General features: G+C 46.0%; 2 protein-coding genes across 6 annotated transcripts in view; both read left to right on the forward strand.

The window, feature by feature from the left end:
* LOC147016397 (cyclin-L1-like) overlaps window positions 1–15,897 on the forward strand; it is a 48,152-nt gene extending 32,255 nt beyond the window's left edge. For 3 of the 5 annotated variants that reach the window (XM_085845015.1, XM_085845017.1, XM_085845019.1), the window contains 9 exons: window positions 6,343–6,463; window positions 6,556–6,620; window positions 11,130–11,229; window positions 12,696–12,800; window positions 12,972–13,113; window positions 13,366–13,498; window positions 13,609–13,674; window positions 13,987–14,253; window positions 14,414–15,897. In XM_085845015.1, coding sequence (XP_085701141.1) covers window positions 6,343–6,463; window positions 6,556–6,620; window positions 11,130–11,229; window positions 12,696–12,800; window positions 12,972–13,113; window positions 13,366–13,498; window positions 13,609–13,674; window positions 13,987–14,253; window positions 14,414–14,858 — 1,444 coding nt within the window. In that variant the 3' untranslated portion in view covers window positions 14,859–15,897. Of the gene's footprint in view, window positions 1–6,342; window positions 6,464–6,555; window positions 6,621–7,014; window positions 7,169–11,129; window positions 11,230–12,695; window positions 12,801–12,971; window positions 13,114–13,365; window positions 13,499–13,608; window positions 13,675–13,986; window positions 14,254–14,413 lie in introns of those variants that run through there. The other 2 variants (XM_085845020.1, XM_085845016.1) reach the window with 2 other exon arrangements.
* Window positions 15,898–16,888: 991 nt separating this feature from the next.
* LOC147016398 (ATP-dependent chromatin remodeler CHD5-like) overlaps window positions 16,889–22,773 on the forward strand; it is a 98,174-nt gene continuing 92,289 nt past the window's right edge. Inside the window, exon 1 of the mRNA XM_085845004.1 lies at window positions 16,889–17,007. The gene's annotated coding sequence lies outside the window, so the exon portion shown is untranslated. The remainder of the gene's footprint in view (window positions 17,008–22,773) is intronic.

Below are 22,773 nucleotides of genomic sequence, written 5' to 3' on the forward strand. Positions count from 1 at the left end.
TGCTTTAGTTCTTTGTCAATGGCAGCCAACAAATGGTCCCCAAAAAACAGTGGCTGATGCATTGGCAGGTTGAGCAAAGACTTGCTCTGTCAATTTGCTCAAACCATTCACATGGAGATGGGGGGAGACTGTGTTCTCGATCTGTGTGGTACGCCATCCTCTTCTGTTGGGACCTCTGTCGGTCGTGCACTCCCTTTAACAGAGGAGCATTGAGCTCCTTGTCTTCAGGTGACCTGAGCCACTATGCATAGGGATTGCAGACTTCCCTTGTGTGCGGTGAGGCGCAAGCGGGCTTTAGCCAAAACTGATGAAAACCGCCGCCTTTCGTCATCCACTTTGAATAACTTGGAGTGAAAAGGATGGTGACAGTTCCGACCCGCTGCGATATTCTAGTTCAAAGGAGGGACGGGATTTGGCAAAAAAAACTTGTCGCAATCTTCAGGTATGGAGCAAAAAGGTTTCATACTGGGAGTGCCCTATTTGAACAGATGCTTGGTGTGAAGTGAGTCATAGATCTCTTCATTAAGAGCAGTCAGATTCCAAGTTCATCCTGATTGAGTGAAGGCCCTGGTGGCTCTTTCCAGATCAAAGGGCGAGAAAACTCGGCTTCCGTATCTGAGGTGCCATTTGAAGGAGATAATGACACAATAAGGATCCTGCTGCACATCTCTGGGATATGTCTTGGCATAACAAGAAGCAGATTCCCTTCGTGGTTAGGAAACAGTGGAAATAAAATCTTCAAGATCAATCTCGCTGCCACTGCTTCCCCGAAGAGGTCTGCACCCACCAAGCAGGTAGTTTAGCCTTTCCTCTCCCCACCACAATTGTGGAAGTTAGTCCCAGTGTCCAAATGGTTCTGCATGCTGTGCACACAAGGTGAGGTTGTCTCTTCAGAGGACCCATCTGAAGAAGATTGTCACTCTAGGTGGTGGGGATAAAACTCGACGTCAGGGATGTCATCCCTGTCAGGTTTTTGGTATTGTGTAGGTGGTGGCGCCACCGCCGCCTGCTCGTGGGTGCCGGCACTGACAACAGGCCTGAAGCGGACTGTAACACGGCGGGGTCACCACCGGCAGCAGGCCTGAAGCGGACCGCAACACTGCGGGGTCACCACCGGCAGCAGGCCTGAAGCGGACTGCAACACTGCGGGGTCACCACCGGCAGCAGGCCTGAAGCGACCGCAACACTGCGGGGTCACCACCGGCAGCAGGCCTGAAGCGACCGCAACACTGCGGGGTCACCACCGGCAGCAGGCCTGAAGCGACCGCAACACTGCGGGGTCACCACCGGCAGCAGGCCTGAAGCGGACTGCAACACGGCGGGGTCACCACCGGCAGCAGGCCTGAAGCGGACTGCAACACGGCGGGGTCACCACCGGCAGCAGGCCTGAAGCGGACTGCAACACGGCGGGGTCACCACCGGCAGCAGGCCTGAAGCGGACTGCAACACGGCGGGGTCACCACCGGCCGTAGGCCTGAAGCGGACTGCAACACGGCGGGGTCACCACCGGCCGCAGGCCTGAAGCGGACTGCAACACTGTGGGGTCACCACCGGCCGCAGGCCTGAAGCGGACTGCAACACTGTGGGGTCACCACCGGCCGCAGGCCTGAAGCGGACTGCAACACGGCGGGGTCACAACCGGCAGCAGGCCTGAAGCAGACTGCAACACGGCAGGATCACCACCGGCAGCAGGCCTGAAGCGGACTGGAACACGGCGGGGTCACCACCAGCAGCAGGCCTGAAGCGGTCTGTAACATGGCGGGGCTTGCAATGAAAGAATGAATGAATGAAAGAAGAGGAGTACAATGGGGGAGATTCTATCGACAATCATCGACCCCGTAATGGCCCGTACAAATGCCGCATTTTCTCCTCGAGCCAACCATTGTAACAAATCTCTATTTTCACCCCATGTCATAACCTTTCTCTGCCTTTTGGTACAACTAACTTTGTCCATCCCTTTACATTTGGGCTCATTAAAAACGTTGCACGAGAAACACCACAAGGCTCGTAATGGAAGGTAATCGCTCGCACATGGGGTGCAAACGATGGCTCTTCTCAGCTCAAAAACTGCGATTGGTTGAAATTAAATCGCGCGATAATGGAATTGGAGCATAATTGGTTGACCGCACTTGGTAGAAACCCACGATAGTAGAACATCGGGTATTAATACCCATGATCGTAGAAGTTTTCCTGTATTTGTACAAAAAAAGGAATCTGAGCAACTTGGATGATCTTTGGAAGAAGTGTGGAACACCATTCCACAACAAAATTATTTTGGTGTCCCTGGAATTATTTCAATGGTTTGGAAGGAAAATGGTGGACAAACTCACTCAGTTTATATCAAGGTTGTGTCAAAAGTGTGTAACCTCCTCAGCACACGCCTGGTGTTGGCTTAATGGTTCGAGTGGTGGGCTTGGGATCCTCGGGTCCTGAGTTCAAATCCTGCTCAACTGTTGGATTAATACCAGGTGGGGTTAACTCTGCCTGTCATTCTACCGAGGTCGGTAAAATGAGTGCCAGCTTGCTGGTATGCTGTGTCGGAGCAAAACTGTGGTATACGAACAGCCTCAATAAAGCAAAACGGTATCCAGAAAATTGTGTAAAGCCAAAACGACGCAAACCAAACCTAAACCAGGGTTTACTGTTCACCATCGAGAAGCAAATGCACCTCAGCACTAATTTCACAGTAATTAATGTCTCTGTGGCTCTATCCTTTATTCACCCCGTTGGACTTAGCCTAAAACGGGGACTTATGGATTGGGTCTCGTCCGTCCGCAGTCAAACCTGTGATGTGTATGGACCGATTTTGTTCAGACTTGGCACAAAGACAATGAATGATGGCTGACATATGCACTTTATTTTTTTTATTTTTTTGAGATCAGATCTGAGATGGCCGACTGGGCAACCATTTTGTTACTTAAACGTGTCCCCAACCATTTCTCAGACATGCATGGTCTGATTTTGTTCAAATTTGGCACACGCACAGTCCATGATTGCAGACATGTGCACCTCACTTTATTTTGCGATCTGATGAAAGTTGACCAATTGATAGAATGGCAGCCATTTTAGTTGAACATAAATATGGGCTTGCCCTTTAACTCCAAGCAGCAAAATTACTAAAACCACGGGGGTTATGACATTTTACGTATTTCTCCTTGTTGATGCTTCATTTGCTATTTGTCGAAAGCTATTCACAGTGATTCAAGAAATCACGAACAAACGTTGTTTATTTTGGGGGTTTTTTTTCAGGTTTGACTGATATTCAATTTACAGAGGTGTAAATTTTTATACTAGCATCCCACTTGGAGGGCCGGGATCCCGTCGCCGGGATTCGTCCCACGCGGAGGGCCGTGGTCCCGTCGCCGGGATTCGTCCCACGCGGAGGGCCGTGGTCCCGTCGCCGGGATTCGTCCCACGCGGAGGGCCGTGGTCCCGTCGCCGGGATTCGTCCCACGCGGAGGGCCGTGGTCCCGTCGCCGGGATTCGTCCCACGCGGAGGGCCGTGGTCCCGTCGCCGGGATTCGTCCCACGCGGAGGGCCGTGGTCCCGTCGCCGGGATTCGTCCCACGCGGAGGGCCGTGGTCCCGTCGCCGGGATTCGTCCCACGCGGAGGGCCGTGGTCCCGTCGCCGGGATTCGTCCCACGCGGAGGGCCGTGGTCCCGTCGCCGGGATTCGTCCCACGCGGAGGGCCGTGGTCCCGTCGCCGGGATTCGTCCCACGCGGAGGGCCGTGGTCCCGTCGCCGGGATTCGTCCCACGCGGAGGGCCGTGGTCCCGTCGCCGGGATTCGTCCCACGCGGAGGGCCGTGGTCACGTCGCCGGGATTCGTCCCACGCGGAGGCCCGGGGTCACGTCGCCGGGATTCGTCCCACGCGGAGGCCCGGGGTCACGTCGCCGGGATTCGTCCCACGCGGAGGCCCGGGTAGGTCAAATATCAACTCTAGGTCAAACTTCAAAGATTGATTTTTTTTTTTTTTTTGTGTGTGTGCTCTATCGAGCCTTGTACGAGAGCTCACCCACAGAACGTAAACGAGTGGTGGGAGAGGCAAGGACGAAACAGTGGGGAACGGAGACATGAGATGTGAAAGGGAGAGGGATGGGACGCAGTACACAGGGTTAACAAGATGGACACTTCAGGGATTTTCAGGTCCTCACACGACAGGGATTTTCAGGTCCTCACACGACAGGGATTTTCAGGTCCTCACACGACAGGGATTTTCAGCAAGGAAAGCAGGGAATTTGAAGGAGGTGGGTTTGGGGTGGATTCGTGGGGGTCGAAGATATCGTTGTTTTGGATGGGGGAAGATAAGAGATGGTAAACAGCTGTTTTCAAGACCTGTCTGGAAGAGTAGGATTGAAGAGAGAGTGGGAATTTACATCCTATTAACTTGAAAGTTGAACAGGATTTGCATAGTTCATCACTGAATTGGGAAAGGAACTATTTTTGAGGTCAAATGGTCAACTCAAGGTCAAACTTCTAAAATCATCAATTTCAATCTGAAAGATGACCATTTTTCACCCAATTGACCTATGCTTTGATTAAGATTGTCAATTTTAATCTCAATGAAATGGACAATTTGATGTATCCACGGCAACCTTTGGAGAGGGGGGATGGATTTTGCAAGTGTCATGCTCTGCCCGACGTCGTCTTCTTGTTTGTTTGTCTGTCTGTGTGCAGGATATCTCAAAAAGTTGTGGACGGATCTGGACGAAATTTGGTGGGCAGGTTGGTTGTTGTGACAAGGACAAACTGACTACATTTTGGTGAAGATCCAGATTCGACTATTAGAGTTTTTAAAGTGATTCTTCACCATTGAGAGATGGGGCCAAAAATTATACATGGCACGATGTCTCAAAAAGGTGTGGACAGATGAAACTTGGTGGACACGTTGGGTATGAGATCACGACCAATTGATTAGATTTTGGTGATGATCTGGATACGAGAATTATTTAATTATTCAAGTGATTCTTCACCATTGAAAGATAGGGCCAAAAACTATATAGTACTGTATAGCATGATATTTCAAAAATGTATTGGGCCCGATATGTTCTCGTGGATCAGGCATTGCGGGGCAGAGGTATGCGCTCTACCCGAGTGCCCTTCCAGTTGTTTATTTTTTTTTTGTCAGGATATCTCGGGGGTTGCATCATCACCTTAAGTTAAAACATACTCCAGGATTAATACCTATCTAGTTTTGATTCCATTCCAGGCTCAAATATAGTTTCAACATATCCTGTTTTGCAGTCTGTGTTGCATCAATCGACACATTGCCCTTCGGTGAGGGGGGGGGGGGGCATCAATCTGCTTTCTTGTACTTTTGGGTTTACAGATATTACACTACCTTTTGAAAAGAGTAAGCCATTTGGTGCTGGCATTCAATCCAAATCCCAAATTCTTTCTCTTACTGTGGCTTTGCCAATACACCGTGACGTCGTGTTGTTTTCTTGGCTCCAGAGTGAGCTGCAGTCTTATTTGCTGGTTCTGATGGTAAGGTTTCTTCTCAGCAAAAGTGTTGGTCGTTTGTGGTGCACAAGAAGAATCATTCGTTCTGTGTTTATCATGTCAGAGGTGGTGGTGTTTTTGGTTGGTCTCGTTAGTCTATGTTAAAATCAGTTAGATGTTCGTTGTATTGATTAAAAAATTAATTCCACAGCATGTTGTTACTATTGTTATTATTATTATTATTATTATTATTATTATTATTATTTCCTCTTAATCTTGCACTGCGACATCTTAACTTCCACAAACTCCAGGGCGAGTACTAAAATCATAATTATTATTATTTGTATTTATATAGCATATTTTGCCAATAGATTCAAGGTGCTGAAACTACATAATGATCAAAGTTCAACATGTATGGTGGTAGTAAACTCGTACAAAGCTCCTACGTCTCTCACTCACTCACTCACTCACTCATTCACGCACTCACTCCTGTCTCCATTCTCTGTGTGCTCTTCGTAATTTGTCTCTCTTGAATATACATCCAAGTGTCGTACCCATTACTTCCCAAACCCATTCTTCAACACCTTACGTTGCTTGCTCCACTTTGTTTTGCCATTTATTTTCACACCTTCACTCCATTTATTTTGTTGTTGTTGCACGTCAAAATGTCAGGAGTTGTTCGTCCCCTTTCTTTGCACCTTTCCTGTTATCCGATAACCTTTGCCACCCTAACGTTTGCCTGTGCTTTGGGTCTTTCCCACATTGTGCCTCCTTCCATTCATTTGCCTTTTAATTGTTTTAATACCCTCAAAACCCCCTATTCCACAAACCCTTCCCGTTAAGTCTCATTGCATGTGAATTGTGACTCTCCCCTTTCCCACTGTTGTAATTATTTTCAGGCCACCGAGTCCCCTGGTATTGGATCAAAATTACATCAACACCAAGAACCAATTGATCAAGGCGGAGAGGCGTGTGCTCAAGGAGCTGGGCTTTTGTGTGCACGTCAAGCACCCTCATAAGGTGGCTTGCTGAAATGATCTTACAGACATTGCTTAAAATGATTTGGCGCCTGCCGTACCATCTAACCCAGCATGGCGTGCGTGTCTCCGCAGATCATCTTCATGTACCTTCAAATGCTTGAATGTGAGAAGAACCGACCATTAGTTCAAACCGCCTGGTAAGCTTGGTTTGTTGCTCGTATTTCCCCGTCCAACGGCAGGGAGAGTTCAACACTCAAACAGGGCACAGTTGGGACTGAAACCTGTCCAGTTTAAATCTGTCTTTGTGTTTTGTGTTTTCATTGGTAGCATGATGGGGGCTAAATGGGAGTCAGGATTATCAGCAATTAGCAATTCCTGTATAGCCTGTTTCTGTTTTGTCTTTGATCATCAGTTTATGTATTTCCGTTGTATTTTGTACACACACGTATAGTTGAGTTGTTACCGCGTTGATTAATGATCGTCTGTGGTTCAAAACGTCGTCCTTTTGTGCACTGCATGTTCGTCGTTTGCCTCACGAAATCCCTTTTTTGACTTCGTTTCTTTGTCTCCTCCTTGGGTCTCGGCCTGAAGGGCTAGCGAGCGAGTAAGTCCCCTAGGCAGACTCTGAGCTCTGCCCTGCGTGGCCTGCCACCGTCGGGCGGCCAGCACGTGACAGCTTGGGGAGCTGCCGTTTGGCTGCCGCCCTCTCCGCTCCTGATGAAGTGGCTGGCGGCTGCCCAATGAGGTGGTGACGTGACCGTGACATCACTGCCGTGGGAATTGGGAGGTTTTCTTTTGAGGGATGGTGTTACATGATGGTCATCATTTCTGGGGGATGACTTGCTCGTTATTGAAATATTTTTTTTGGAAGTTGTAGAGCCTCGAGGTCTTTTATGAGCTTGTTAGCTTGAGGGAGATGAAAAGATACAAGTTTGGGATTAATAATTGCTTGAGAGGTGGTAGTTGGGGGGGGGGGGTGGATGGATGTTTGTGGTGGAGGTTTTATTTCGGGAGATGCTTTGTAAGGTGACGAGATAAATTTTTTATACTTCATTGTTGGGGATGATTAATCTTAGGAATCGAAATGTTAATTGATATTAAATTTCTATTCTCGCTTTGGGATGAGATGGAGTCCTGGGGTAGAAATTAGCTTGGTTAGCAAAAGGCAAATGTCAGAGGGAGTTTTAACATTTTTGGGGAAGATTTTAGTTTTTAATGGGGAGGGTGTTGAGCTAGAATGGGTAGGGGGAGTGGTGCTGGGAAGATGGGTTGGCTGAGTTTGAAAGTTTGGGGAGGGGGGGCGCCCTTTGCACTGACCCTGTCACAGCCTTTCTTACAGAGTGTGGTGTTTCCTGCTGGTCGCCTTTCGTCTGCCATGCAAGATCCAGCGAGCGACTACGAATTTATTTGGGAAGGGGATGGGAGGGGGATATAAGAGGAAATTTGTTCCGTTGCTGTGTATTTTTATTTTTATTATCATTATTTTTTTAATCAGACTGTAAAATACAAATGCGACAGTACAAAAGTCATTTTCTTTTTCAGACGTCAGTCAACCTTAAATGCGAAAATCTTTAGTTTTTGAAAGGTTCGCTGCATGTGGATTGTGGTGATTTTCATCTCAGGACGGTGCTGGGACTGAAGCAAAAACTCAGTTTGGATCCAGTTCGGTGGTTAAATTTTTTTCATTATTTATTAATTTATTCCCTTTGAAAAAATTTTTTTTGTTGTTTAAAAAAAAAAAAAATTCCCGGGATTGGATGAGTTTGAAAATTTCATTTTTTTTTGAAGTTGTTTGTATCTTGGTCACGTTCACCACTTTTCCACTTCCATTACACATGAGCAGTCAGCTATTTATATTATGGTTACTTTTGATTTGCAAACTAATTTCCCTCCAGAGGTAGAGAATGCGCACATTTACGCGTGCTGAAGTATCACGGCGAAGCGATGACGTGGCCCTACGTAAGCACCGTACAGTTTACTTGAGCAAATGCAATCGCTCTTGCGAAAATAAATCCAGGACAGCAATTATGCAGCTCATGCAGATTTTACAAATCAGAGTCTGTAGAAGTGGAACTTTTCGCGCTGAGCGACATGAAGACACGTTCACGTGTTTTTCATTACACGGAGCGGTCACAAGACTCGTGACAATCTCAACGATGTTAACCGTGTGAAACGCCAGCAAACATTTACAGAGGGAGCGAATAACTTGCCATGTAACCAGAACTGAAGAGAAACTGGCATCAAAACTGATGTTTATGAACCTGGTGTAACTCAAACGGAACCAATGAAAACGGGATTGTAAATTACGACGGAAAAGTACAGTCAAGCACATAAATATGCTTGACAGTACTTTTTGAATGCAGAGATTAGTGAATTAATCGTCTCTGGGAACATTGGATATTTTTATTCATTCCAATCTCCGGCCTCGACGTCGGTCGGTCTCTCCACGAGCTAGTACGGGGCTTTCGCTCGTGCCAGATTTCAATATTTCCTTGTTGGTGGTACGGGCAGATTGTGCATCAAGCCCTGCTTTAACCAAACTTGCTTGTTATAGGAAACAGTAGAGTTGATTTTCTTTTCAAATGGGGCTTCAAATAACGAAGGATATTTTAAGTTGAATTGTAGACGCTCAAGTACATTGCTGTAGCTGCGGACAGTGTCGCCCTACACTACACGTGCTGGCCAAGTGCGTTGCTTGTTACTTGCTGCTGTGTGACTCTGCGTACAGCATGCACATTCTTTGTGCGCTCTGGTGCTGTAATCTCTCTCTCTCTCTCTCTCTCTCTCTCTCTCTCTCTCTCTCTCTCTCTCTCTCTCTCTCTCTCTCTCTCTCTCTCTCTCTCTCTCTCTCTCTCTCTCTCTCTCTCTCTCTCTCTCTCTCTCTCTCTCTCTCTCTCTCTCTCTCTCTCTCTCTCTCTCTCTCTCTCTCTCTCTCTCTCTCTCTCTCTCTCTCTCTCTCTCTCTCTCTCTCTCTCTCTCTCTCTCTCTCTCTCTCTCTCTCTCTCTCTCTCTCTCTCTCTCTCTCTCTCTCTCTCTCTCTCTCTCTCTCTCTCTCTCTCTCTCTCTCTCTCTCTCTCTCTCTCTCTCTCTCTCTCTCTCTCTCTCTCTCTCTCTCTCTCTCTCCAAAAAAAAGGCAAATATATACGCACGTTGTTAAATTTGCGCTTCTTCGTTGAGCGTGAAAATTTCCACTTTTACAGTACTTCATTTCGTGCGACATGAAAATTTCCGAGACGACAGCCAAACCCGGCTTGCCTCGGACTGGACTCGGAAGGGCAACTCTTCGAGTTCGAGTTCGGGTACAGCACTGAGGATTTCACTTTATTGAGGTGAGACTTTCACAAACGAGACTTTTAAAGGCTACTTCAAACCTGAACCATAAAAGTACCCAATTTCAATCCACCACAAGACAAAGGCCTCCCTTAACTTGTGCTGCGGACTGTGAGCTTGAGGCAAGTTTGCAGTGTGCGGGTCGATGGGAGTAAAATCCAGACCAGACGGAGTCGTTTTACTAGTGAGGCTCAATAGTTGTTCAAATGCCAGTTTTACCAATATAGAAACGATAGTCGTGAGCTTCCGCTCTGAGCCGCTGTGAATGAATAACCGTGTTTCTCCGAAAAGGAAGGATTGTTCAAACACAAATGATCGTTTGCAAGGATGAAGACTCAGGCCATTAAACCAACAGTGTTCTCCACATGGCTTCTGGGTTTTGTTGAATGTAAGAGGTGTTCCTCGTGGGCTTATGACACAGTCTCCTACCTGAACCCTTCATCGAGTTAATGATGTTGAGGTTGCTTTCCAGTGGCATCGAGCATTTGAATGCTCATGGAAACACTTCTGTGTTCCTTTCACCAACCTTTCCCTTGACTGTTACACATTCTTCACTCGTTAATTATTCATCGGAGGTGTTTTGTCGTTAGCCAATGGGCTGCTTGGAATTTTGGACTATCTTGTGACCATGGACTGTATTGTAAGCTTTGGTTCAACGCTTTGGTGACTGTAGAATCCTTAACTGCCGAGGGTCTGCATGCACCATGTTAACCTAAGGGTGGTGGTGGTGAATGCATTACACAGGCAGACCTGAATGAACTAAGAAACAACCATCAAGTGCTTGGACATCGGTAAAGATGACTTGTAGTGTGGTAGAATGCTTTTGCCGTTGAAGGGAATGTTTGGGGGGAGAAGTAGGCATTGTTTGTGGCAATCTTCTACACCATCTTCATATTGAAGTTGAGATAAAGGAAACAACCAACCATGTCACGTTTTACCATTTCCTGCCATTGAAATTTCCTGGAATGCAGGAAAATTTCCCTGCAGGATTACATGCATTGTTTTAAAGACCAATTTGGATAAATTGTATTACATAATGGGCCAAATGGCTTTTGTTTGAGGAATCAAAGTAGCCAAGAGTCAAAAAAGGGTTTTCATGTTGCTTGTGTGCCCCCCACCCCCACCCCTCCGATTTCTATTGTCTTGTTCTTGTTTTGTCGTGTCCCATTTGAATTGAGAGGATAATGTGTGTGGGAAGGGACAGGGGTCACAGTCCTGATATTGGGATGGGAAGAAGTTGTAATAAGCGACTTCTGTTCTGGAGGATGAAACCAGTATGATATCGGGGGAGGGTTAAAAATGTAAGCTTGATTTTAGAAGCACTCGACCCCAATAATTAGTGTCCCTCTCTTCTTCCTCTTCCTCCGTGCATTTAGGAACTACATGAATGATTGTTTGAGGAGTAACGTCTTTGTACGATTCAGCCCGGAAACCATCGCTTGTGCCTGTATCTTCCTTGCCGCACGCACGCTCGAGGTACGGAGACACTAATGAGATTTCCCTCAAAACAATTACACATTCAACTCATCTCATTGTTTGCTTTGAAAATGATATACAACGTCAATTCTACGCGTTTCCAGGATAGCTCGTCTTTGTTTTGATATGGTTGTTCAGTTGCGGGTCATTTCTTAGGGCTTGTGCACTTCTTCCGTTCCGATAACCTCCGGATATCCGTGGCTAACGTCAGGAGTTTTGACCCCGTGTGGATGATGCTTCCTGGATCATTGCTTGCGCTGCTCGTTTCTTCTCTCTGTTTTATGCTGAACGTGCATGTCGGTTATTTAAACAGATTGCCCCATCAAAGAGAGATGCGTCACTGAAATTGTGATGATGTCCCTCCGTTAAACAGTATTTTGGCTTTGTGTGTCGTTCCTCCAGTAATGTTGGTGTCTCTGCATGATGAGCATCCTCAGGCATCGATTGAACAACAACTTTCTATTCCCAGTACATCCTTTTGAGAGAGCACGGATGTTGCACCATGGAGCCTGTCCACCCTGGGGTTAAATCAGGAATTTGGTCACCTCTCGGCGATACAAAAGTGAATTGTTTGGGGCTGTGATTGTTATAATTTCCTCGACCCTCAGGCAGTTGTTTTATCATTACAAGCTGTGCGCTTATGGTAGTGAGACGTAATTTATCAACGTACGCTGTAGCCTAACCATATATGTGTCTTAACTCTTCCTGACAAACATGAGAAACTCATTGATGGCACACTGACTTCTCTCCTCAATCATATCCGAGACTATCTTTCGTATCGTCCCTCTAACAAATCCGGCTTATAAGTAAAACTTGTACATTCACCTGCACGATTGTTTGTTAAATTGCTCATGTTCAGGTCGTGGACAAAAAAATGGAAAGCCAATGTAAAGTCACATAGTAGGGCATTGAGCCACCACCTGTGGCCAGTGCGACCTGTATGCACCGTGGCATCGAGGCCAACATTTCTGGAATTCTGCAGGAGGGATGTGGCCCCATTCTTCCACAAGAAAGTCAATCAACTCGCACGTGTTTGATGGAGGCGGAAAACGTTTCCTCGGGCGTTGTTCCAGAATATTCCATAAATGCTCATTTGGGTTCAGATCTGGTGACACATGGTTAACCATGGTTATCTGACAAGGCCATGACGTGGTTAACATCAGTGTCATACTCATCAAATCATTTGGTGACTACTCATGCTCTGTTGATGGGGGCATTGTGGGGTCTCCTCTTGCAGCCATGCTAGCCATAATTGAAAGCAACCAGGCCTGTGCAGCTTCTTTATACATGACCCTAAGCATGCTATTTGCTTGATTAACACATCATAGGCCACACCTGTGTGTAAGCTGTTGCTTGGTGTCCTCGTTGAGCCAGGTGTTTCCATTTTTTTTTGTCCACTAACCTGTACACCGGATGTATAAAATAACAGGGAATTTAACGAAATAATCTTCCTCGTGCACCAACAGATCCCACTTCCCAACCGGCCGCACTGGTTCCTAGTCTTCGGAACGGCAGAGGAAAGCATCCATGAAATCTGTTTATGCATCCTTCGGTTGTACAACCGCCCAAAGGTAAAATGCTCCTGTCATCACCCCCTTTGTCGTTGTAATGGGGGGGGGGGGGGAGTAGTGCAACCGTTTAGAATTGAGAATGGTTAATTATTAGCTGCTTCAAATTTTCACTATAATCCCAAAACAAGTGTTTTTATGTAAATTAATAAACTTTGTTTTGTGAATGAGCAGGTAAATGTGGATGAGCTGGAGAGCAAGGTGGAGAGGTGCCGAATGGCACTGCAAGAGGCCAAGCTGAAGGCACGTGAAGTTTTGATGGACGGTACGCCTGCCTTGGGAACACCCGCGGGATTCTCTCCCTGCTCAAAACCCTGTAAGTGTTCAAGGCGCATTATACCCGATTGTCACTCCCCCGTACTATCTTATCCCTACGCTTCCTTTCGTCTCAATGATTGATGTATGGAGTGAGAAAGGGTTTTGTTGCATTTCTGCCGCCTCCAACACACTGATACTCGCGGCATGTGTGGCAGGCGGGGTGGAGGGGCAGGGGGCATGTTGGCGAAGCTCGTGTCATACATTGTGTGCAATTGACATCCAAAACCCTCACATCGCCTCCTTCCCCCAGCATCCCCAAAGGAGGTTAAAGATGGAGCTTCTGGCCCGTCCCTGGCATCTGCTCTAGCTTTAAAAGCAGCAAAGAAGAAGTTGGAAGAGGATGCAGAAGGTGAAAAGAGCTTGCGGGTCACCCCCCACAACGGGTAAGGAATGGCTAGTAATTTGGGTTTTTAACTTCAAGTGCCGATTTTGGAGAAAGGCTTCCGTTGTATTCTGGTGTCTAACCATTGCACCCAAAATTTTACATCCACAGGCAACGAAAGGAAGAGGTCGGAGGTCGAACCAGCTCCCACAGCCGTTCCCATTCTCCACGGAGACAGTGAGTCTCGTCAAACAGAACATCCCAAATACGCCCCCAAACCCAGTTCGTTGTATGTGGCGCACAAACTGCCACAACCATGTAAATATACACAAGACTGTGTTAAAGTTTCCTAGCTTCATTAAATTATTGGCCATTGTAGGGTACATTGAAGCACGGCTTTTGTTTTTGATGCAATCGCTCGATAGATCTCGTTGGTCCCCCCTGCCCCTCCCCATCGTGTCGGCTTATTCAGTTGGAATCCATTTTGTACCAGCCCGATCAGGTGCAGCTGATTTGGCCCTGTGCTGTGTGACGGTCGGTGCCTTTCAGGATGGAAATGTCGCATTGCATTCCCCACACGCTATCCCTTAATAGTACGCCAAGCATGTGGCGTCCCATGGCTGTCTCTGTGTCCGATAATCGTACCTTTGTGCCACCACACCATTGTGGGCAGTTCTTTAAAATGGCTTCGATGGCTACTTTCTGCTTTGGACGTTCAAAGGCCTTGCAAGGTTTACCTATTGATGAAAGGTCACTTGCACATTCAGGACAAAGTCAGGCTTGGAATAAACATAAAAAATCGACTTGTCATCAAAGGTAAGTTAGTTTTGTAATTTAAAACGAATATTTGAATTAAAAAGCATTTAATTGTAGAGAGGCAATTGTTATGTTGCTGTTGACTTTCCATTTGCTGCTGCCGTCTTGCTGACCAAGTCAATCCTCCTTTGCACACCTGCTGCCCTCCACTCTCTTGCAGTGAGAAGAAACAACATAGCCGCTCCGCGTCTTACAGTTCGCGTTCACGGTCACGATCCGATTCTCCACCGCAGCGCAAGCGCCGTCGCCCACACCACCACCATCACCATTACCGACAAGCGCAACAATCGATGGCTACCAACACCAATCACCACCACCACCACCACCACCACCACCACTCAGCCACCACTTCTCCCAAGCGCAAGCCACGAGCGTACGAAGAGCCAGGAGTCGGCGAGCGAGGGCATGCCAGGAGTCGACACTCGGCCTCACGTTCACGCTCGCCTCCAGGTGGGCGAAGAATGAAACCGGGGAGTGGGGAGCATGAATGTGAGCGGCGAGACAGAGATAAGGAGAGAAGCAGTGACAATGGTAGGGCAAAGAGGGAGCGGTCCCGTTCATACGAGCGCTCACGGAAGCACGAAGGCGGTCGGCACCGTCGGTGAACCAAAACCACGCGCATGCGATCGAGAGGTGGGAGGTTGTTGAATTGAGCACTGACCTTTGAAAATGGGGTTTGATCGAGGCCTGTGATACTCTTCTTATTTATTGGAAGTTTGGAAACGAATAAAGCTTCCTTTTTTTGTTTGTGGTTCCTGGAGCAGCCATCCTATGCACACGATGGCTGGACTAATTGCGATGACCCCAGTTTGTAAGGAGTCACCGATGGTGCTTGCTGGAGTGCCCCATTGTTTGACTGTGTTCCCCGCTCCACAACCCTCCAAAGTCTGAATCCTTCTAATTTATTTTTAAAGAAACTCAAACTGATGCCTTTGGTAGCCACCCCTGGGTGTTTTGGGAGCACTTTAAGCAGGCTTGAGCCTCGGTTTATCGGATAAGCGCAGGGAGTTTTGTCGGCTTTGCACGATTTCTGGCCTCATGCTATCGAAAGGCCATTCTTGTGTCAGCTGCTTCTCCTTCCAAATTTTAATTTTCTGTTTCGATACGCCTGGGGCTATCGCGGTGGACGTCGCCAACCGACAGTGACTGGCATTTGTGTAAGTTCTGATGGTTATCACGGGACGGGCCAGAATCCAAAATCGTCCCGCGTTACACCGCTGTCAGATTCCCTCATCGGGGCATTTTAGACTGGGGAACGGCACCTAAAGCTTCAGTGGCAGTGCATAGTGGGAATCGTGTGACATGATGGCTATTCAGTTTTATTTTGAAGATGAACATAAAGCTGTCGCCATAAAAGACCACTCCGAGAGCGCACAGCACGGCTGCCTGGGTTAACGAGCGTTGTGCGAAACACCAGTCATGGAAGGCAATTTTGATTGTTCTTTGTTGAGATTTGTTTCTCGTCCATTTGCTTTCTCCAGTATTGTGTGTGCCGATTGGCCAGCCTTTTGTACATAATATACATAGTTAAATTCCTACCATGACCGGACTCTATTTTTCGACTATATTGTCATGCCTGACAATAATTTGTACTCGTTTTGGATATGGATGAATGTTAAATAAATGTTTATACGGTATAACAAATGGTGGTTCTTTTGTATTCTTTTTGATTTGTTGTTTTCGCCATTGTCTTCATTTGCCCCCGTTTTGGAGCTTTTCCTTTAATAGGTGTGTACGGATTTTAATTGTCAACCATTGTGCTCGCTTTTTGACCAAACTTCCTTTTGTTCCAGTCTTTATCCATGCTGTCTGGTTAAAATGTTTATCGCACTATCTGTTCGTCGGACGGACATTTTGTAGCGGAGATGAATGCAAATATTGCAGTGTTACAAATTGCTCTCGGAGGGTTTCGTTCGCCTCGTGTGAGCGTCTAACTTTAGATTGATGACGTTGGGAAAATTGACACTGAACATTAAATCTTTGGAAGTGTGAAAACGATTAAGCATAAATGTTCGCTCAAAATAGTATACTGTGTAGACCTAAATATCCTTCTAATTATATGGATGGTGAGCAAGGAGCTGGCATGGAATCATGGAGGTCCTCTGTACGTCCACTTGCCTCAGTAATGTAGCCTGGGTTTGAATCCATAACCAGCTACATGCTCTCATTCTGGTGTTTCACATTTGGAACGATACGGCAATGTGTGTGCCAACCCTTGGACAGATGTTGAACTGGGTGTTGTGTCCACACGCGTTGGCCATTGCTGTATGTTGAAGACCCTCCCACAGAGTAGGTGAGTTATCGCTTCATCTTGAACAAATTCGAACCAAAACCGCCTGACGTTGAACATCTGACCTGGTTAGCCGGTTTGTGAAAGACTGTAGACAAAAATGCTCCCTGGCAGATGGTCGTACAAGATGTGGACGGTGAACAAAGATTAGCTGAAACTGCTTTGTCCAAAGGTCAATTTGATTGTGTTCCTCATGATGGTCACGATTCAGTGCAGCATTATCTGAAAGTGGGTCAACAGCAGGAGCATTATCAGTGGACTGAACGTTTGGGTCAACTTTGATGACAAGAGATGAATGTGAATACCGTGACCTTTGTATAAAGACTCATGTGCTCTTGTTGGCAGATCACCTTCCTGTGTCCACGTATGCAGCTCTTCAACATCTATCTCCCTTTTACCATGATCATCTTTCTTATTACTGTTCACCTGCCGTTCTGAAGAAAGGAAAAGGCCGGTCAATCTACGTGGGTTTATTTTTCTCTTCATTTAACCCCAATAATTTTTGAGTTGGGTAAGATGTTCATTTGATTGTATAATACGAGAGCAGGTATAATGGTGTGCTTTATATTGAATAAGCAAAACCAATGGTATGTAAATATATGGAACAGGTTAATTGTGTACAATACTTGGGTCTATCTGAGAGGAGACCATCTGTGTATCTTCATTCCGGCTCATCGTATGCCCACAAAGGTAAACTAACGGACGAATTGATTTTCTAGTGTCGTGTCTGATCTTCAAAGAAGAGCATCCTGGAGGTTCACAGTGCAGAGACTGCAAAAGGTATAAATATATATTCTTTATATAAGGTGAAGGCTCATGGAAGAGCGAGGAGTGCGCACTGGGCCAGAAGGTGTGCGCACGCACGTGGGGAAAGAGGAGGAAAAAGAGAACCATATCATACATTGATGACTCTCATCTGTTTAATTTCAAGAATAAGATTGATGAAACTGATGGAATCTTTAAACATGATAGACGCGACGTTGAATTGAATAGAATTGATTTTAAAATCTGATACCAAAAGGTGTTTGAAACATCATTGTATAGCTTGCCTCATGGGTCGTAAGATCCATTTTTACCCTGTGCACGCGAAGCAAAAAGTGGGGTTTCGCAATCGGTTCACTCTTGTCTGTCTGTGTGTCCACAAACATCAGTTTGTGATCGAGGAACAAGTTGAATGTTATATTTTGAACACTAATCGGAAAAACAAACCTGTTTTAACAGTACTTTGGTTCTGAATTTGTCCCGATGGTGATTGCACACAGAGGAGTGAGGTCATTTATTTATTTATTTTCTCCGACAGGTCAACAAAATTCAAAATCATTCCAAACAGGAAACTTGCTTTTTTTTATAAGGACATTGAAGGACGCAAACAGCCATGAAGAATTAATGTAACTTGATAAATAAGGTGGTGCATATAGGCCAGCGGTAAACCTCGATAAAGGGCTATATTTTAGGAGTTTAATCAACCGGCTTGACACAAAGCTACAACAGGTCTCGTATGAAAGATGGTGATCTCAGTAACACATTTAGCCCTGTTGTCCTCATATTTTTGTGTGCGGTCCATGAAATATTCACATTTGAAGGATACACCCGTCTGAATATTTGGACCATTTCAGAAAATCACAATTTCCCATAAACTACAAGACAAAGAGCCCTCTTCCTACATGCTACCAAGTCATTGCTGGACGCCCAGTACCACAATGGATGAAATTCATGGCTCTATCATCAAACAAATTCACCTTGACACACTTCATCTGTCGTCACGTCACGTAACATGCACCAGCAGCAAAAGAACTTTCAGATCACCAAGAAAAGCGGATCTATTTGGCTGATGGTTCGCTTACAACATGCTTTTCATCTGCAGGAATGTATCATGACGGTCAACTCGCATCAATGCAGTAATAGGCAGATTCTCGGATATTTCTTCATGTGAAGCATGCATATGATGAGTTCAGACATTACAATGTGCGTGGGTCCAATACAATCAAATCAGCAGACACTGATGTGCTTGTCTGAGCAGTCCACTACTTTCCACAGTTGCGGGACACTGCCGAAATATGGATAGAGAAAAGAACATCAGCAGGATGCAAGCTTATCCTGGTCCATCAGATATGTTGCAGCATGCTTCTAGAAATGTGTACCCGGCTTCCTGCGTTTCATGCCCTGACAGGATGTGACTCTATCAGCATTCTTCGGCTATGGTAAAAAGAAAGCATGGAAAGCTATAAAGACACTGCATCTTCAGAATAATGGTCCACACCTCGAAGTCCTTGCCACTGACGATCTCCAGGAGGCAGTGGCTGCTTCAAGACATTTAGTCAGTGCCATGTATGATTCTCAAGGGAAATTTATGGATGCACACACAAATTTGAATGATCTTCGGGAGAAACTCGCAGCGACCAAAGATGTCCCAGTGCATAAGTTGCCTCCGTCCGAACCAGCTTTTCTCGAACATGTGAAGAGATCCGTTCACCAAACCCCGAGTCTGGATGAATGCCCACCTGGAAAATCCAGAAATTCCCACACCATAGGGTCGTGGATGGTACAGAGGAGGTGTGCTGCATCCCACATCGTTTGATGGACCCACATCAGCGGAGATGTTAGATGGTCTTGTGTGTTCATGCCATGGTAGTGAACCATGAACCAACAGCTGCAGCTGCTCACAAGACAGTTTGCCTTGCACTCACGAGTGCATGTGTGCTACCAGTGACAGGCAGTGTGGCAACGAACTGTCACATGGTGACCAAAATGACACGTACAGTGATGGTTGAACATATCGAGGATACTCGCTCAAAATATATGTTTTAGTTTATTTCTCGTAGAACAATGTGTATTGGTGTAACATATAGTTATCACATCACTTGTGCAAACTTCAGTCACTATATCGTATAATTTGCTGGTATAAATTTGTTTCAAAATAATCTCATTATATTGATATGGTAAACTGAACACATATAAAATAAAGAAAAAATATGACAATTGGCAGATGTTTGTTTCTGTAGTTGATGATTTTCGAAGTTAGCGGTCCGGAAATTACGTCTTTTTTCTATTAAAAGCACTTGAATGTACATATATTTATCGAGAAGTATTCCATTAAGTAACTAGTAGTATTCCCCTGTTCATTCTGCACATTTCAATACCAATCATGTCAAAATAGGGCGCATTGCTTTGTAGTTATGGCTAATTCACTGATTTTCGGAAATGGTCAAAATTTTCAAATGGGGGTATCCTTCAGGTGTGAATATTTCATGGGCCGCCCACCAAAAAATGAGGACAACAGGGAAAAATAAGTTACTGAGATCCCCATCTTTCATATGAGACCTCTTGTAGCTTTGTGTCAAGCCGGTTGATTTAAGTACCAAAAAATCTGACCTATACCGCTGGCCTAATAAGACTGCACTCACAGCGGTAAACTTCTGAGAATTTTTATTTCTTCAACTCTTAAAATCCTTCATTCAAATTGAATTACGTACTTGGGTGGGGGGGGGGGTATTACGACATTTTATGTCATCACGAAAAGTCAAATTTTACACTCGCAGACCCTGCCCATCTTGTTTCTCAACACTGTGTGCCGTGTAGGGTAAGGTATTTTATGAACTCTATCCCATTTAAAATTGTACAATTTTTAGTTTGAGGTTTCCAAAATCCCATTCAATTTTTGAATCGTTCCAACAATTGAGGTTCGGTTTCTTATTATTATTTTCCACATTCGAATATGAATGAGGGTTTTGACTTTTTTGAATGTCCATTGTTGTGTTTGTCCACAATCCATACCTTCAATAATTTTAACCCTTTTCACTTCCCACTTCATTATTCTTGAAAAACTAAAGTACAATTTGATACTCTTCCATTCTAAAGCTCCAATTTTGACTTGCTGTTCTTTCATCAGTGCATAATTTATGGGTTTTCAATATTGAAAAGTTCAATTGAGTCACATGACCAAATTTGTTCAACCTCTGGAATTTACTTTCCTTTCAAGTTGACATCTCTGGCATAATTGTTGGAGTGTCTGCTTCGAGTCTGGAACGTCAAGTAGTTTGATCCAAACCCTGTTTGAGTCGCATCAAAGTTTGCACGATGGCGTCATTGGTACCCAGAGTGCCTTGGAAAGTTGTCACTTACCTCAACCTTACGTCGTCTCTATCGAAAGCCGAATCAGGTGTAATCAAATGTCTGTCTGCATTTGTGTGGGGACTTGTGTAATGCTTCATACCTTGCCGAAAAATCTAACTGTTACAGCGTTTCTTCTCTCCATTCTCTGAATTCGCCTTTATTGCATCAATCAAGAAATGTGTTTAATCGCATCTCTGACCTAAAACTTAAACACCACCCCCCCCCCCATTTGCTATGAATGTTCGCTTTCCATCAACCATTCTTTTTTTCCAACTTCAGTGCCAACTCACCTCTCACTCCTCACTCTCAAAGCAACCATCACACTCTTCTCCCTCCAAGCCTCCCTCTCACCTCTCTCAAAAACTCCTCCCTCACCTTTCTCCCACCATTCACCCCCCCTCACTCATCTTTCTCAAAGTTTCCCCCCCCCTCTCATCCACTGCCCTCTCACCTCCATCTCTTCACTCCACCTTCTCAAATCCTCAACTGCCTTCTTCCCCCTCTCTTGTCCCCCCTCTCCCCCAGCACCACAGAGCCTTTTCTCCTCCTCATCCAGCCCCTCTCCTAGCTATTCTGCAATCCCCCACACTCTTTCAACAACCCTCCTTACCTCCCCCCCTCGTCCCCTGTCCTACCCCCCTCCCTCCTACCCCCTGCACCCAAAGCCTCCTCCCCTCCCTCTTCATTAACAGTGTGGACCTCAAATATCTGGGGCTTTCGCTCAAACCTTTCAGATCTTTCCAGACAAGTTGCCACTGACAAACCAGACATAATCTGCCGAACAGAAACTTTCCTCCCCCAAGACGTGTCTGACTCCCAAGTATCTCTCCCTGGTTACTCCCTCCTCCGGTATGATAGACCTGAGCCTCGTCCTGGTGGAGGAGTTGCTCTTTTCATCAAAGACTCTATTCCTCACTCTCCATGCACTGCCCTCACTCCCCCACACCCCCAGGAATACCTCTGGCTACGGCTTCCCCTCCACTCCTACCTCATGTTTACATGTGTACTGCACCATCCACCTCACAGTGATGACTCCATCTGCACCTCACTATCTGAAAACATGGACCAACTTCTATCTTCTCATCCAAACTCTCTCTTCCTCATATGTGGCGACTTCAATTGTCATCATGCCGGTTGGCTGGGTGTGGGTACCTCTCTCACCTGTCATGGCACTTCAGCAAAAGCTTTCTGTGACTCATTGGGACTGACTCAATCGGTCAACTTCCCGACCCGGATCTCAACCAATGGTACTCCATCTCTTCTGGATCTGATTTTGACAAATTTCCCTGACAATATCTGCTGCTCTTTCTCCGCTCCAATTGGTTCTTCTGACCACCTCACCGCGTCCTTGTCAAAGTGGACATCCTGACCATCCATTCTGACCACGTCCTTGTCAAAGTGGACATCTCTCTGGCTATTATCAGAGAACCACCTCACCACCATCGAGTCTGGCATTTCACTCAACCTGACTGGCAGGGTCTCCAAGCAGCCATCAAACTTATAGACTGGTCTCCAATTGCTACTTTCTCCAACATCAACTCATCCTGGGAATTCTTTCAAAGAAACTTGCTCTCCCTCATGCACAGATTTATCCCCTCTCGTCTTCAGTTGTCCTACCCTTTCTCCCGCCCTTGGTTCACTGACGCTTGTGGCGAGGCAGTTGTCCTGAAACAACTTGCCTTTGCTTCATGGAAAGCAAACCCAACTGAGGGTAATCTCAGTTCCTTCCATAAAGCTCGGAACAAGTGTGTATCTACCCTCAGGAGAGCCAGAAAACAACATCTTTCTCATCTCAAGTCTGAACTTTCAAACCTCTCTCCCTCCTCAAAATCCTGTTGGCATCTAATCAAATCTGTATCTGGTGTATGTTCCCCTTCCATCCCCTCCCTTACCTCAAATGGTCGCACTGCTGATACCGTACGTGAAAAGGCTGAATGCCTAAACTCGGTGTTTGCATCTAAATCTTGTGTCCAAAACCCATCGCTTTCTTCACCCACTTTACCCAGTCGCACCCAACTGTCCCTGGACTCTGTGTCCTTTTCTCCTGACAAGGTGGAGAGCTTGCTGTCAAACCTCGACTCAGATTCTGCAACCGGTCCAGACGCCATCAGCCCACG

The sequence above is a fragment of the Eptatretus burgeri genome, chromosome 11 (assembly GCF_056783735.1).
Source record: "Eptatretus burgeri isolate ZD-2024b chromosome 11, Ebu_testis_v1, whole genome shotgun sequence".
In the NCBI taxonomy this organism is placed as follows: Eukaryota; Metazoa; Chordata; class Myxini; order Myxiniformes; family Myxinidae; genus Eptatretus; species Eptatretus burgeri.